Source organism: Limanda limanda, chromosome 5 (genome assembly GCF_963576545.1).
Source record: "Limanda limanda chromosome 5, fLimLim1.1, whole genome shotgun sequence".
Taxonomy (NCBI): domain Eukaryota; kingdom Metazoa; phylum Chordata; class Actinopteri; order Pleuronectiformes; family Pleuronectidae; genus Limanda; species Limanda limanda.
Window position 1 is genome coordinate 17,600,084 of NC_083640.1, and position 17,122 is coordinate 17,617,205.

The 17,122-nt window shown below is 40.5% G+C and overlaps 1 protein-coding gene across 1 annotated transcript in view; it reads left to right on the forward strand.

The window, feature by feature from the left end:
• Positions 1–17,122, forward strand: part of grid2 (glutamate receptor, ionotropic, delta 2) — a 436,646-nt gene that overhangs the window by 309,320 nt on the left and 110,204 nt on the right. Inside the window, exon 8 of the mRNA XM_061071705.1 lies at positions 2,989–3,108. Coding sequence (XP_060927688.1) covers positions 2,989–3,108 — 120 coding nt within the window. The remainder of the gene's footprint in view (positions 1–2,988; positions 3,109–17,122) is intronic.

The following is a 17,122-nucleotide window of genomic DNA, read 5'->3' on the forward strand; positions in this document are numbered from 1 at the left end:
AATCTGCCAAAAGTCTTGCCTTGCAGTAGAAAACTATTTTGGGTGCTTGGAACGCAGGTTTTATTCGCCACAGTTGAAGCAACAGCATATGTCCATCCCCACTCCCAACGACAACATATGAGCACAATATTACATTTCTTCCTATTTATTAATGTTTTTCATGTGTTTTCTTAGCATTTAGGAAAACTGTATTATTTTGCACCTCATTCATTGAGCATGTATTTGCATTTCAATCCAATCTGCTCATTATATGAGGTTTTTGAGACCAGGGACTGCTGTTGTTTTGTATGAGGCACTGTAGTCGAAACAGCAAGATGCAATCCCTTCTGAAGTCATTTACACATTGGCATCTCTTGTGATAACACAAATCCTCCCCAGGGATGAAGTGGAACATGGAGAAGGCTCTTTACCGTCTACTTCCCATGGAAATGTGATTCTGTTTGTTATTTCAAGAAATAGTTTCTATTTTCCGATCTGTGCTCAGTAACTTTATGACCTTAGTGCTATTGGTTTCAAATGATTGCGTAGCTTTAAAGGAACACGTGCATCAATTAGCAAGTTCCCCTCAGTTGCTGCACAGTTGACTTGTGGGAGATAATGGTTTTCATCCCGCGGCTGCGATTTCCTGAATCTCTGCATCTCACCTTGAGTTCACGTTTGGGTTTGGCAACACTTTGATCACTGTTAAATCCAATTGGATCAATGCCCTCTGTTTTGATATCAATAAAGAAAAAAAAAAAACTACTCCAGGGATGGAAATTCGACTGAACGATGAAGCCAAGTGAAATGTTAATTTAAGGATTAGCGTCAGACAATAACAAATACAGCGCAATAGCTTTCATATGTATCTCTGCAATTCACCTTGAGATCTGTCTGGGGTGTGGAGCTTTCATCAGTCAGCCCCGGCTGTCTAACCAGCCCTGATGTCTCGAAAGAGCTGCGTTCAAGAGCCCAAAGCAGTAACGGAGTTGAGTTCGAACACTCTGGCATCAGCTCTGTTTTGCAGTGTATCCGCCATGTGCTTCGCTGGGTGTCTGTCTTTTTAATCTGTGATTTGGTATCTGGTGCCATTATAGATACCAATTTGCAGCTGTTGATGAGGAGCTCTGTTGATGTCGTCCACAAACAGGTTCATATAGCGGGTAGTGAAATGCACCAGGTGAAACTGCATATCCCCGCCCCGTCATTAGCTGCATAATCCACTTTCTTAAGTATCAATGATTCAAGCAGTTTTAGGATTTATTTTAATATTCCGTTGATTGTTTTTTATAAACAGTTAATCCTGTGATGCAGCCCCACACCTCCCAGCCAGGAGCCATGGGGCTGTTTCAAAGTCTTTCAAAGGCTTTACTCTTAAGGATAAATTACAGCTGGTATTGTAAGAAACGGGCTTGTTCACCTTTATTTTTTATTTGTAAGGAGCTTTCAAATGCCAAAAAGTACCTTGAAGTCTTGTTTCTTTATTTGTTTCTTTGCCTTTCAATCATGTTTTCAGGCTATATTACATTTACACTATGTTCCATTAAAATAAAGATAATTGTTGTTGCCTATACCGAGCTGTCTACATTAATTAACTGAATAATTATAAAAAGCAATGAACAGTATCCAAGCAGGTTTCAACCTTACTCGGCTTTCAAGGAAGCAAATAAACATGCGGTTTAGTGTGTGGGTCTGTGGTCCTCCCAGGGGAATAAATCTATTAAATACGGTAATAATATACTTATGTGTCAAATTTGATTAATTAGCCAAATAGCATATTAACAGAATTCATGAACCATATCATATATTTGCCCTCATTGGGCAGTTTATTGTTACACCTAGTTAAAACTAATGTTGCCCAATACAACCGTCCTGCATAAATATTACCGTCATGACAGTTTAAGTGTTTTTTGGTTTTATAAACACTATTCTAAAAAGGTGTCAATTCATTTTTGTTCTTTTTGGAGGATGCATTCTCCGGTGCTGTTGATTTATTTCGCGTTGAACTGACTGTAGTCTATTACTTCTATTTTTAAATAATTTGGCAACACAATAACTAAAACCCCTAAGTGGGCACACACTTTTAATTACATCTATATTTTCTAAGAACCTATTTGGCATATTCTAAATAAAACTTTCTAACTACTTAATTAATGATGATGCTAGTAAAATGATTCATGTTTACTGACATTTTTTTCATTTGGAATTATTCTGCTCTTGTTACTATTTTGTTCTTTTTACGTAACTTAACAAATGATAACAAATATAGATTAAAAAGCTGGGAAAATCTTAACCTTTTCTGAACCTTGTTTATAATGTTTTGTAGAAACGTATGCGTCATTATGCTGAACGCACTATATTAATAATTATATAGATTGTCACTGTTTGTGTCACTGTTTGTGCAAGTGCCTATTTGCCCTTGGTGCATGTACACACGCATGCGTGTGTACATGCACCATAGCCAAGATCACCCCACATAAAAGGCACAATCACACAGAGGCACACAAACATGCACACGTGGTATGAATCATATTAAGGAGAATAACACCTTTCTCCTTCCCTGAAGCAGCTGCAGTGTCACTTGTACTGACAGGTCACACTGCTGGGAGGAAGGGCAAAGGTTGGGGACTAGCACCTGCATGTGTGCACGAGTGTGTGTCTGTGTACTGATTAAAACTGCCTTGACACTCAGGACAATATATTCTCGAGTGGAAAATGTCTCCAATGTTTTATGTCTTGTACACAGAAAAAAGCAACAATGCACGCAATCAAAATCAGACATATTTTCTTATATTTTAACAGATAGATTCTTTTAATTAAGTACCTGAAAGATAAAAAAATTCTGTTTCACTGTAAGGTGTCCTTCGATCTTAACAGGGATATTGTTCAAATTTTGTAGTTTGATGAGGCGATTATAGCCATGATTATTTAATAAAAATCACGGCTATTCAGTGAACAATTTGACCGAACAACAACATAAGTTAAAATGAAATCATTTTGTCCCTGCAGAACGGTGTGAGCGGCCTCACGAGTTTCCTGGAGTTCACTGACAACGGCTCGAACCCCAACATCTTCTTTGAAATCCTGGGGACGAATTATGGAGAAGAACGGGGAAGAGGAGTCAGTAGGGTAAGTGCTTAAAACAGAACCCCTGTGTGGTGTTCTACTGTGGGCGAGAGGGGGAATCATTTCTGCTCTAACACATAGTGTGGATTTACATAATTTCTACATTTACCAGGGAGCTTCAGTGCACCTGCTCTCTACATTTATTTACATCTCATTCTTATGCAGGTATTTCTTTCCTTGTGGCTGTAACTACTGTATAGACCAGTATAGAACTCCTCTGCTGCAGCTTATGAAAGTGACGTCAGATCTGCACAGAAGCGGCTTAATCATCATTGTTTCGTTATTGTTTTTATCTGCACCAGTAGGATGCAGAATCGTCTCACTTGTTACATGAAACTTGATGATAATGGGATTGATTAGAAGAACTTTGATATTTCCTAGTGGCCCTTCGACCTTGGTCAAATCAACCAGAAATAACACAACAAGCAGGGATCAGGAGATTTTGCATCGGTCAGAAACCTTAGCATAATTTAGAGAGAGACAGTCAGAGACCACCAGTAGCTGTAGCGCCCTTCACCTAATGTTCTATGACGTTATTGATGAAATATAATGGCCTACATTGTGTTTCCGCTATGACTCTTGACCTTTATATGTCATGTGCCAATGAAAAAAATTTAAGGACTGATGGTGCAATCAGTTTCTTTGTACTTCAAAGATCCTTTATCGTTTATCGTGTTGGCATCTCATAATGGTGTTGGACCACGACCGAGGTGGCAGCTGATGATGGATCCTAATTGGCAGCAGTGGACAATGACTGTGGACTATAATGGCATCCGATCTTCATGGTGGATCATGATCTTGCTAGCTGCTGACCATAGACTATGATGCAGCAGGACTGCTTGACATATAGTAAAATTGACATTTATTGCACTCTTGTCCGTCCTGCGAGAGGGATCCCTCACATGTGGCTCTCGCTGAGGTTTCTACGTTCTTTTTACCCTGTTAAAAGGGTTTTTAGTAGTTTTTCCTTTCTCTTGTTGAGGGTTAAGGACAGAGGATGTCACAACATGTTAAAGCCCTATGAGACAAATTGTGATTTGTGAATATGGGCTATACAAATAAAATTTGATTGATTGATTGATGAACATATGAGCTGAACACAAATGTAACAATCAAGAGATTGGAGTTTCCCGACACAATAAGCAGTCTGATGGACGGAGTGAGAAAGTGCTGCACATAGATGCACTGGGTGTGTATGAATAACAAACTGTACTGTAAAGCATATAAAGTTCTAAAGAGAACAGAAAAGCGTGATAAAAATACAGACCCTTTACAATAAATCTATTTGTAAATACGCATATAAGCGGACTCAAGGAAAGACCTGAGTGGCACTGACCCCTAAGTTTAAGAGAATCATGCTAACAAGTAGATGGGAGTTAACATATGAGACCCAGACTTGCAGTACATAATCCCTCATGAAATTCAGTTGGACAGAGAGTCATCTGTGTGCACAGGTGTGGCATGTTCATGCACAAATACCCCCCCCCCCTCCCATACACACACACATGCACAAACACACGGTGTCTATCCTCCACACCAGAGGGAACTCTTTGCAGATAACAGTTGAGATAGTGAGCTGTGATTATGTATAATGTGGTGAGACAACAACATAACGCAGCGTGCCATCACAGACAAAATTAATCTTTAAAGCACAGTATAATTACATTAAGGCACAATTCCCTAATCACAGAGCATAATTACTTCTGAGGGAATTAAGGCACTTGTTATACAATATTCCTGCCACAGTCTCCCCGAACACTCTGAGCATTTGTTGGCCTTTCGTTGGGATTCAATTAAATTTATACAAGGCATCAAATGACTAAAGAGAGGCTTAGATTCCTCTCAGACTGTCAGAATTATTAACTTTTGTTTTTTAGCCTCTGAAAGTGATGTGGAACCCTCGGAAAAAACGGTGTTCATGCAGAGCTCCTACCCTAACCTGCAGTAAAAGCACGGCCGATATACAGCATGTCAAGTCGTAGAAAAGGTTAATATCAAATCAGGTTAATATGGAATAATTAGGCTCTGACCACCCCACGGTCAAGAATGAAAGTCAGAGAAATCCACCAGTTTGACCCAGAATGTATATGAATGTTCCCATGGTAAAATGTTAAAGCGAAATTAAAACCCAGGGATACGTGGAGAAAAATATTATGGCAACCATCTAAGGCGGTTCAAGTATCCCGTCTGGTGCAGTGTAAATTCAAAGCTTTTCCTTTTCATTGCGATGGACAGGGATGACCTGTATTTAAAATGATTTCCTCAGTTCTCATCCCCAGCAGGAGCCTTCAAAGACAGGTTCAAGGTGCAAAAAGACCTTGATGTAAATTGATGATTATGAAAGGTAACCCTGTCTCTCTCACCCCAGGTTAACGTCTTCCCTTATGTAATGAAGGCTTCAGTGACAATATTTCTCAAGTTAATTTCAGTGCAGGAATCACTGCTGCAGTGAAGATGGCTGTGTAATATAATGAATCCAGATAATTGTAGAGCTTCTTCCGTTCGTTAAACACAATATTTCCGAGCAATCTGGTGTGATGAGGAAAGAGCTCAGCTGAAAATTGTCAGCTTTAGTCAGAAATCTGTGCATTCAGTTTACATTTCGTAAAATAAAGAATATTATTTCTGAGGCTTACCTGGACACATCTATCTAGATGCTAAACAAACAGTAAACTGTTTGTTCAGGCTTGGTGTGTTACAGAAACAGTAATAAGATTAACTATGAATCAGCTTGCGATCACAGTTAGCAACATTAAGCAATCAGCTGCAGCAATAACTTTAATTTAATAACATGGTTGAAAAGAGTGGGGCGGGGGCGCAGCATTTAATCTTGCGATGCAGTGGATTTTTTAAATCACAGCCACTGGGTAAAGGAAGCTCTCGGAAGGAGCCAAAGCTAATCGTTTGACATTTTAGATATGTTAATAAAGTTAAGAACAGTTTTTTTTCACTAAATCTCAAGAAAGTGTACCTTGATTTAAAGCTGCAGTATGTAGTATGGTTGATTGAAAGATAATTGGAAGGAGGGGTTCAAATAAAGCCTGGGACACACATTACAGCTGCCTCTCTGGTACGACTACTGTATTTTCTCAAATTAAAGTCACTAAATACCAGCACTCAACTAAACAAAACCTTACATCTTCTGGTTCTGCACACATTACACAATAAAAGGGCTATAATAGCTGCTTTTACTTTGAAAAAGGTACAGGTGTTGTTGTTTACATTTATCACATATTTTCGACAGATAGACATTGAAACTGTGGTGGAAGATCTTTTTTTCTTGCCTATGTTGCTGTGAACCGCCCACGGCACATTAATAGGTGAGGTCTGACTCTTGAAGGCACTTGGCTCATGTGGGCATGAGGGCTCCACTCACCTGATAACATGGAGACCAAAGTGAAAAGCAAGATGTTTAGAGATGCACACGCGCAGCTCAAGCATCCAGTGTGGCCCGGGTGTAAGGAAGTGAAGATTGGGAAAGATGGATGTGAGGCCCCCAGCTGCAGAGTGGACAAGACCAAAGTTAAGCTCATAGGGGAGTAGAGGCCTGGGTAAGGCTGGTCTATTCATTCCTTATCGTAGATGATTTATACAGGGATGTCTCTACAGCAACACGAGGTGGCTGATGGGACCCTGTATGTTGTACTGCCTAAAGAATTTAGTTTATTTTTATTTTTTACATATTTTCTGCATTAGCCTTTGCCATCTATCTTCCCAGCTGTCCCCTCTGTCTGTATGTTAGACAGTATTTGACATTCCCTTTGGTCTCATGATACAGTAGAAGGCTTATCTACTAAATATTTGATCCTTCGCATTTGCAAACCTTTCTCAGAGCAACATTTGCTCTATTATTAAGCCTTTACTCTGTGGTAAATTAGTGGTTTAATGGTTATGGACACTGAGGTTTCACCTGACGCTGACCTTTCCTCGAAGAGACGCCCAACTCCTCAAACAAATTCAATTAACATTGGTTGTTTTGCTGAATAAATTATAGATCATCTCGCTCTCTCTCTGTATGTATGTATATATGTCTCTCATCCTTACGCCATGTGCATTAACTTTCATACCATATGAAGTCAAATGTATTTCTCTTGTACCCACGTTCTTTCACGACGCCATGTCTTTTATATAGGAGAGCCATTCAGTGTCTGCATTATAGATTTCTGAATTACGGGCCCCAAAGAGCCAAACCGCTGTGATACTGACATATAAATGATGTATGTCTCACACCATTTACAGTATATGCATATGCCACCAATTATGACCCCCTACCGTGAAAATGTAATCTTGTGAACATGTCTATATTGTGTGTATATATCATATAAGACGCCATGAAAAGGATTTAGCCAGTGGGGGGTACATCAAATGCCTCGGGAACCAATCCTCAACAATCACATAACTATAGCATAAGTCCATGTCCCTCATTTCACTGTAGCATTACAAGGGGTTATTAGTGTCTTGCAATCTAAGTCAGCTAAGGCAGCTAACTCAGAGATGGTGATTGCGCCATACCACAGAGAGCAGAACATAAAATACATTGACTTTTTGGTACATTGACTTTTGGGGGCAACCCATTGCTGGTTTGCTGATCTTCGAAAGCATATGCTTCCAGTTTGAACAAGTATTGTCTGAATTACACAGTGTCACCACTGACATTGTGTAGGGTACAGGAAAAAGGAAACAAGCAGAGGTTTGTGTGTTTGATGAGCCGGGAGCTGCAGGAGAGCGGCTGAGTGGTGGCTGGAGGTTGTGTTAATTTGCATGGTCAAAGATCCGCAAATACAAATCGATGCAAAGGTGTAGAGTTATATCCAAACCGTTCTGAGGCCACTAAGGTATTTTCTTTCATGGGAAAACTTGAACGAATGTAATTTCGAGGAGCAGAGTTGATTATTATGGGTTTAATCAACGCCAGGAGAGGAGATCTATCTCTTCATTCTGTTGAGAATACCACTTAACCTGAGATCTCTGTTCCCTCCTCCATGAGCCTTCTCTCTAATCCCTGCTGCGAGTCTCATTAATGAAAGGCACACGGTCCACATTTATTTTTTTGGTTGTTTTCCCGTCTTACTTTAATTAAGTTATCATTCGGAGGACCTCTTTCTTTCTCCCCTACTCCCTTTCCTCGTCATCTTCCTCCTCTTTTTACCCTCCCTCCATCTTACCACCCACCTCTCACAAAACGGCCGTCGCCTTTTTCAATCCTCCTTGTCATGCGATTTATCCCCATCATACTTAACACATATGCACACAGTTGTCTAGCGATAATGATAATAGCAGACACCTGAGATCAGTCATAATTATTACTGCTGCACTGTGGTAGAATTGGCTTTCTGCTCCATTACCTTCTTACACGGGAGCCTATATCTCCCTCTATCTCTCTCCACATCTACGGGCATGCCAGGCTCCACTGCTCTCTTATATAGAGGCGACAAACCTGCCATGTGTAATTGCTTCGTTAGCTATCTGCAATATCTGTAATGACTGGAGAGAGGAAAAGCGGCATCAGATTTATACTTTAGAGCCGGCACAATAAAGAAAAGGGTTGTGGCTAAGCAGTAAATAAAAGGAGCATCAGATGGGGGGAAGGGGAAGGCGATGAGTGAAAGGAGAAAGAGTGATTCGTCGGCGAGAGGGGAACATGTGAAGAGGAGAAAGGTAAAATGAAACGCGTAGAAGAGCTTAGGAGAGAGAGAGAGAGATAGAATGGAGATAGATGACCTAGTCCCTCTAGATCAAGAGATAGAAACGACGGCACAGGTCCTAATAAAGTCACACCATTACACTCTCACACAGGCTCGTGCTCTCTCCTCTCTCTCACATAAGCACACGCTCCATCCTTTGGTCGGGAGACAGAAACATTCCCTCTCTTTGCAAGAATCAATGGCCTGCACACTGCAGTGTTCTCAAATTGAGGTCACCTTCAATTATCATCCCCAGTCTCGTCTGACATACGTGGTAAATTATGTTAAGTGACTTCACAGAGTCACAGGACCTTGGAAGCCCCCTCGCAGCCCTGTCATCATGCAAGAAACATCTCCTTCCATTACATCTTCTGTGCGATTGAAACTTTTTTTTTTTTTCAACATGACGGCTTAATGTGTCGCCCAGCTCAAACACACTTAATAGCTGCAGTTCAATTGGGAACTCATGCAAGCTCTTGTAGACACACGCACAAGCACACACGCACACGCACACACACACACACACACACACACACACACTTACATTTGCATAAATCTTCTGCCATGTTTGGGAATGCTTTGGGCTTAGCATGCCAATTAATGTCTTTCTACTTAACTGTCAGTATAGCAGAGAAACACTGGGTTTCCCGTAATCCCGACCAAACAAACACACATGCAAGCAAGCATATTACAAAACAGAGTTTATTATCTTTTCATATTGCTAATCCATAGTGACACACAATGGCATTATGTCCCTTTGCATTAAATATGACATGAAAAACATATTCAGTTTATTAAGCTGGTGGGTAAAATTGGTAGTTTTTCCCCTCGTGAAAAAAAATGCAATGCAAATTTTTGTCCAGGAAAGGAGATTCATCTTTAATGTTACTTGCTCCACTTCTATTACATTTACGGAACACTTTTTTAGATTATTCTTATGGATTGTGTCATATAATGAAAAGAGCCTTTCATTGATATTATAGTTTGGGCATATCGGAGATTAAACCTCTTTCTCCGGCACAACACAATACCTGCTTTTTACCTGTTATAGGCTCACAGACTAATATCCACAGCAACCATATCTCCCAATAATAACATTTCTATACAACTAAACTGCAACAGAAAAAAACTTTTGTAAGACACACTATGGTAACCATGGTGGTCTGTCCCTTGGTCCTGTGGTCACCTCATCTGTCTAGAATTTCATGGTTATTTAGAAAGATTTGTTTATATATTTCAGTCTACACCATAGACTGTATATAAAGACCAAAGTGATGGATTAGCAGCCAACACATATTACCAACCATGTTGGTAGCCATACCAAAAATCTATCCTGATACAATCCAAATCCTGGCAACAAATTATACACAATGTATAATTACATTTGAGAAATAGTTTTACCAGGTGCATTATACACAAATAGCTGTTTACAATGAAACTGTCCACGCTGATTACCAGGGTTTCAAATTCATTAAGTTTTTCTCAGAGCTAAAATACTAAATAAGACCTGAAGGGCAGACTAAGATTCCTGATAATATCAATTATGTTACAGTTGCTAACAAATGAGCACGATAAGGTTTTTAATGATTTCAGATTTTTTACAAAGAGCAAGCAGATAGTGTGAAACATCTTCTCACACGTTCTCTGATCATGGAACAAAAGAGCAAGGATGCGTTACTGTTATTTTAAGGATATTAGATGAGGAACTGGAACTGATTATTACAATTATGTAAAAAAAATTATCCCAAAGGGTGAGATAGAGAGGGTGATTATAAAAGAGAGGGAGCTTAGAGGGGAGGTACCCAATGAGTCATGTCGAAGAAAAAAAACAAACTAAAAGAGAGTTGGCCTTTATGTGACTCAGATATATGAAATGTATATTTAGTAAGTTATAGAGGCGGTAAAGTAAAAGGAATAAATCAGAGGTAGAGAGAAAGCATGAAAACATGCAAAGAGGGAAGAGTGGAAAGATGGTAGCAGAAAAATACCTCCAATTTTCCATCCCATTAGGTAGATTTGCTTGTATCTTGATTCAGCGTGTCTCCTCCACCTCGAGGCCAGATTGTGGAAAGGATTGAGGAGGCAGGAAGTGGAAGAATGGGAGATACAGTAGAAGATGCATGGATAAAGGGAAGTGGGGGGAGAACAGGAGGGCAAACCTGAGGAGTAGAGAAGGAGAGAGGAGAGAACATCATTGATTTGTCCTGTTTCACAGATTCCTTCCACTGATAGGTGTGTGTGTGTGTGTGTGTGTGTGTGTGTGTGTGTGTGTGTGTGTGTGTGTGTGTGTGTGTGTGTGTGTGTGTGTGTGTGTGTGTGTGTGTGTGTGTGTGTGTGTGAGTGTGTGTGTGTGTGCGTGTGCGTGCGTGTAGACATGAGACAGAAATGCAAGATGCTGAGACTCATGAGAAATAATTGTAAGATTTTTGGATTCATTCAGACTTGACATTTTCCATTTTCTTTCCTATATCAGATGACTTGAATTTATTGTGATTGTTATTGTGTCTATCCTGGTGCTATCATCTGATGATAGATGACAGAAACTGTATTTTAAAAAGCATATTAGAAAAAAAAAAATACATTTGTTACTACCTCTCTGCATGGACCATGTTTATTAAATTGTTTATCCAACTCCAAAATGCAAACTATTTATTCTGGAGATTTCAAAATTATTTTTATGAAGTATTAAGATATTTTTCAGCATACCAGATTTTAAGACTCGACCCTTAAACTTTAATTTTTTTCTCTGCCATCTTGTGAATTTTTGTGAGCCATAAAAATCTATATTCAGGGCAGAGTCTAGGTGGAGTAGTGGTTGGGCAAATGAGAGCCAAACAGCCAGTAATTAATTTTTGGGAAACTGCCAATTAAAGATAACTTTTATGGAACAAATTGCCACCATATAATAATATGGGCTTTGAAATGACAAGCACAGTTTCCCGTTCACTTTAATACAACCAGGGCTTTAGGAGACAGCATGTAACCATTAAATGAACAAGTCCTTGTATATCACTGCAACCCATACATTAGCTGTGGCGTTTGCTAACAACTATGGGGAAACTGATCATTTGTACAGTGGCCTGTGGGCCCAAGAGAGATTTTAATGGATTAAACATTAATACGTGTAGACAAATTAAATGAAACAATATGCTTTAACATTCAGTTCCCTTAGCCGTTGGGGCTGATAGCTACTTGATAGCAAGTTATTGCTATTTCCATTTTCAAACATTAACTCCGCAAAATGCCTGGAAAATTCGGGCTGGACATTTTCTGGGCATTGACATTCTCATACGAAGAATGCAGCAGGGCATTGTGCAGGTGAGACAAGTTCACAACAACAGGGAAATGTCCAAAACATTAAGGTGAGGGATAGAATCACCAAAAGCTCTCGAATTTCATTATCTGTCCAAGCTGACATCTTTGTCTGTGTCTTCTTCATGCATGGCAGATATTTGTATTTTTCCTGTTTTGTGTTCGTCGCGTGTTGGACATCTGATCAACCTGTCCACATGTTTTGCTCTATTCACATGCAGCCTGTGGATTCATGGGCATCAAGATACACTGTTTTTTTTTCCTTTTTTCACAAACTGTCAGCAGTTTCTCCGGCTTTGTCACGGACCAATGTCACTACTGAACTTGTAGAGATTATACTGATATTGATTTTCTCATTTAACTCACAGCCGGACGCCAAACAAGCATATTTTCCATCATATTGAAGTGGCCCCTTTCAGCTCTAAGTCTTATCTCTCATACTGTTCTGCTCAGAAGTGAGGCAGGAGTATTACAATTATGTTAACCTTTCTAACAACGGCTTTTACCCTTGTGAACACTTGAGTACTTACGGGGCTTCTTCTTGTGCTTGATTGATGTCAGCGATTTGTTGTGGCTGGAAGCTTCTGTCAATCACCAGCCAACATGCATGCACAGACCAGCAAGTTGTATTCTTGGTGACCACAGCACAGTGGACACCAGACGGATATTGAAACTGACAAACTGCCTCCGGTGTCCTTGGATCAACTTAAGTGTGGCAGCGTATGTGGATATGTTTTGCTGTGTGTGTGTCTGTGTACATGAGACTGAAGAGAGATATCAAAAAATCATACAGAAGTGAAAGGAAGTGGGAGGTTTTTTTTGGGAGGAGAAAAATAAATGAAGCAAACAAATATGGAAATACAGAGAAATAGGAGACAGCGTTTTTACCTGCTGTCCCACAAACCCTTTTTGGAAATTCACCGTGGTGCCAAAATAAACCATCCGTTGTGTAAACAGTATGGGTAACACCAAACACTAGCCCGGCAGCCATTTGTCTGCTTCCTCTTTTGTTAAGACAAGTCAGGAGAAGTTTTATCCCCCAGATGCTCTACTGTCAATCCTATCTCCTGTCTCTGCCAAGACAGATTCTGCGCCGTGACATAGCGAAACCAGGCATAAGCACAAAGATTTATGAGAAAATGCTGCTGCTGTGTAGATGAATGGATGTGATAAGGTTCTGCCGTGTATTTAAAGAAGCCTGGAGTTATTGTGGCGTAGGAGCTCTCAGGCTCGCGGGGAATGAAAGAAAGTGTGCTAAAAAAAAGGAGGACGAAAGAAAATCAGTGTTATCAAACGTGCACTTGAAAAAGTTTCCATTCTGCTTCACACCTTTTTTCAGAAATAATGTTAGTGCATCTGAGAAGAAAACTCAAAGAGGAGTGCTGAGGAAGACAACATTATGGATCTCTGATGCCAGCTCTCAGCCCCATCCTGTACCACAGTGTGAAGTCTGAGACAGCCCGGTCTGCATTACACAGGAATTGTCCCTTTTTGAATCCACATTTGAGTGTCTTAGGGTTTAGGGTTTGGGTTAGTTTGTTCCAGTCAGCTGGTCGGTATCCCAGCATGATTACTTGTGACCTTCCATCTACCACAAATTGCTGAATCCATCATGCAGAAGAGTAAGCCCTGCAAATATTTACAAGCTCACAAGGGTAAAAGGATAAAAGGGATCTGAGCCTAGTGATGGTTATTTGTAAAATGGCAAATGTGGCCCAAATATCCTAAAAACAAATGTGAGCCTAATTAACAATCAAGTTTGGACCAAGTCGGACCACGATCACAGATGACAATTGGACAGGGCAATGACATAACAATAATCCAACATTACCTTGACTTGCAGTAGACAGTAGAAACTTAAATTGGCATGTCATGGCCGGTGGGGAGATGTTTGGAGGATGCAAGACGGGTGGAGAAAAAACAAGGAGGCAGACATTTTTAATCCTTCAAGCTAATGTTTTTATTAATGTACGGAGGGATGAGTACTGATGATGTGAGTGATGAAAGGACAGAGAGGGAAGCAAGAGGAATAGGGAGACGAGGTGGGTCGTCAGTCCTTGGGTTAATCTTGGCTACGCAGCGGATGGATGGATGAAAGGATTGACAGGATCAGGGATGTGAAAGCAAGATAAGGGGGGAGACTTAATTGCCCGTGACCTAGTTATGAGCATAGCACTACTGAGCTGGCAGCAGAAACTGAGGGAGGGATCAGTTGAAAAGAAATGAGAGTGAGAGTGCGGAGCTATCTGACACCAAGGTTGTGTCCTGTGTTGAACACACCTTGGCTCTGTGAATAGGAACCGACAGCTGACCCAGAGAGAGGAGAGAAGAGGGGAGATAACCCCGGCTGAAACTGTGGAGAGGAAGCAGAGGGGCGTTTCAGGGTCACAGAGATTGGTCAAGGATTACAGAACACGGAAGAGATTAAGTGAGGTGAATAATAAACTCGGTAGAGGAAAGAATGGTGAGTGTCTGCAGGGAAAGGGAAAATGTTGCTGAGGCAGCCAAAACATCATGTGTTTATATTGTTGCTTCTATAGCGGGGGGATGGGGGGGGGGGGGGAGCAGAGGTTTGGTGAATCATAAGAGTGTTGTCAGGGATAAGGTCTTGCTTCTCTGCAGGAAAGGACACCACCAGACCAAATCTCAGTTTGGGGCAAAGCTGCACAGCAAGGGAAATTTAAACAGCTCTCCAACTGAAGCACACAAGGAAGGTGGACAGCTTTATACACACTGGCAGGCAAGACGTCTCGGAGAATGTGAAAAAAATGCATGTAGACAGAATAGGTACAATGTCCAAAAAGATAACAACTGAAGAGTATTTTTTTCAATCAAACCCAATTTCCACAGGCAGTTTGTCATGCCCACGTTAAAATGTTGAAATCGGAACAAGTCAAATAATGGAGTGGGACTGCGAAGGTCAAGTTCAGCAATATTGAAGAAACACTTCAACGCTAATGATGTAAATCACATTTGACAGATTGCTCCTGATGTTGAACCTACCAATGGTAGAAAGAAAGAATGAGAAAGTTATATGAGTCACAGTGAACATGCAGTGAACTGGATAGTTTCCTTGGTGGGCAAAGAGCAATACCTGACATTAACTTACTTCACCATGAACTTCTTAAATTCCCTATAAATTGTCTTCATTCTCTTGATCTGTGACAAATACTCCCGCTTGCAGCGGCAGGAGCGGCGTCTGCCACAGTGATGTATCTGATGAAGGAGCAGTGTAGATTGATGAAAGCCATCAGCACATCAGTCTCACATGATCCTCATTTCAACATCCTGTCCTTAACTCAATTATAATACCAGGCACATAATCCTCCTGTCTGAAAGGAGTGCCCTGTGTGACTGGCAGTGAAGCTCTGCCCTCCCAGCACACAACAACGAACACAATGTACCCTAAGTCTTGAGTTGTTTTCTATCCTCGACAACATTTGACATCAATTTATATCCGTGCCAGTGGCGGCGTTTAACAATTCAATGACTGACCCCCATGCTTAAATAAGGCTTATGCAAAATCCATAACCGTAACCCATAGGCCAAAACAATTACCAACTCAAATGATACTCAGTAGAGTGCTTACAAGATCCATTTAAATTTGTAATTGGACGAGCACTACATTGCACACACTCATAAATATCAGTTCCCTAAACATGCCTGATCAAGATCCATGTATCATTTTCTGATAAATGTTAAAAAACACAATTTGAGTGAAAGAATAAATCCTGTATCTGCCCCCTGATCACTGTCCATACCAACATTGTATGAGTTCTTCCCTGACCCATACCACACCCTTCGACCATGCTGGCACCCGTGGGTGCTTGGCATTCTCTGTGGGAGCCCTGGAGCACCCAAGCAATTGCTGCCTATGCTCTTGAATGCCTACCTTTCCATTGTAATTCTTCTCATGATCTGTATTGTTTAAAGCCAATCTCAAAATCTTTTGTTTCAGGTCATATCTACAAATTTGTTAATCAATTCAAAGTCCCCACTGTTCTCTTTAATAAAGACGTACATTCAGAGACACTGCAGCACATCAGAGAGCAGGTTATAGAAACAAAGAGCAGCTGTAGGACTTGAAAGTTCTGAGGTGTATTCCTGCCCCTCGAGGCCAATCGTGGCTTCTTCACTCTTCCACTGAATAATCAGTAAATATTGTCTCGACGCTATTAAGAACACCAGCCAATTATTTCCCTTATAATTACTAAGACCTCATTTTCAGTTTGAAATGTTTTTTTCATCACAGACACACTTACCATTATAAGAGTTCCCCAGGCAGCTGTTAACCCCCTGGAGCCACTTTACCGTCTTAGTAAGGAAAATCTGTTTTTTTAAACCTGCCCATAATGTTATGGTCCAAACATACTAAACGTCTCCTCTTCATTAAAGCTGCAGCCTGTCCTGACACAAGGGGGATGTGGAGGTGGATATGTGTTCAGTGTGTCAAAGCAGTGGATCATTGTCCTTAGTAGTTTCCCTTGCCTTCTGCACAGTGTATGCAGGGATAACATGTAATCCTTTTAACTCTTAAAAGAATAGAGAAATTAAATTGAACTGAATGTAGGCAATCTACTGATCAAAATGTGTTTTTGGTCGGAAGAGAACTTAATCAAAACTTCTCTTTGATATTGCTTTTATCAATCAGTGTTCAATTCTGGGAATGAGAGAAATTAATTTATCTTAATCTTTTATTGCGTTTTTAATAACTGCCCCTGGTTTGTCGTTCATATTCCCAGACACACGCACAAACTCACAACCCAGTGAATCTCGGTGCAGCAGGGGGATGAATACCAAACAATCATATCACAGAATAATCTGTGAGTGAATCACCACGTCTACAGTCGATTTTCTTATAGGCTTAACAAGCAGAGGCAAGAAGGATATACATCCCTGTGTGTTTGTGTGTGTGTTTGTGTGTGTGTGTGTGTATGTGTGTGTGTGTGTGTGTGTGTGTGTGTGTGTGTGGTTATGCAAACCAAAGCGATTACAGTGTGAGGAACAGATTTGCATTGGTT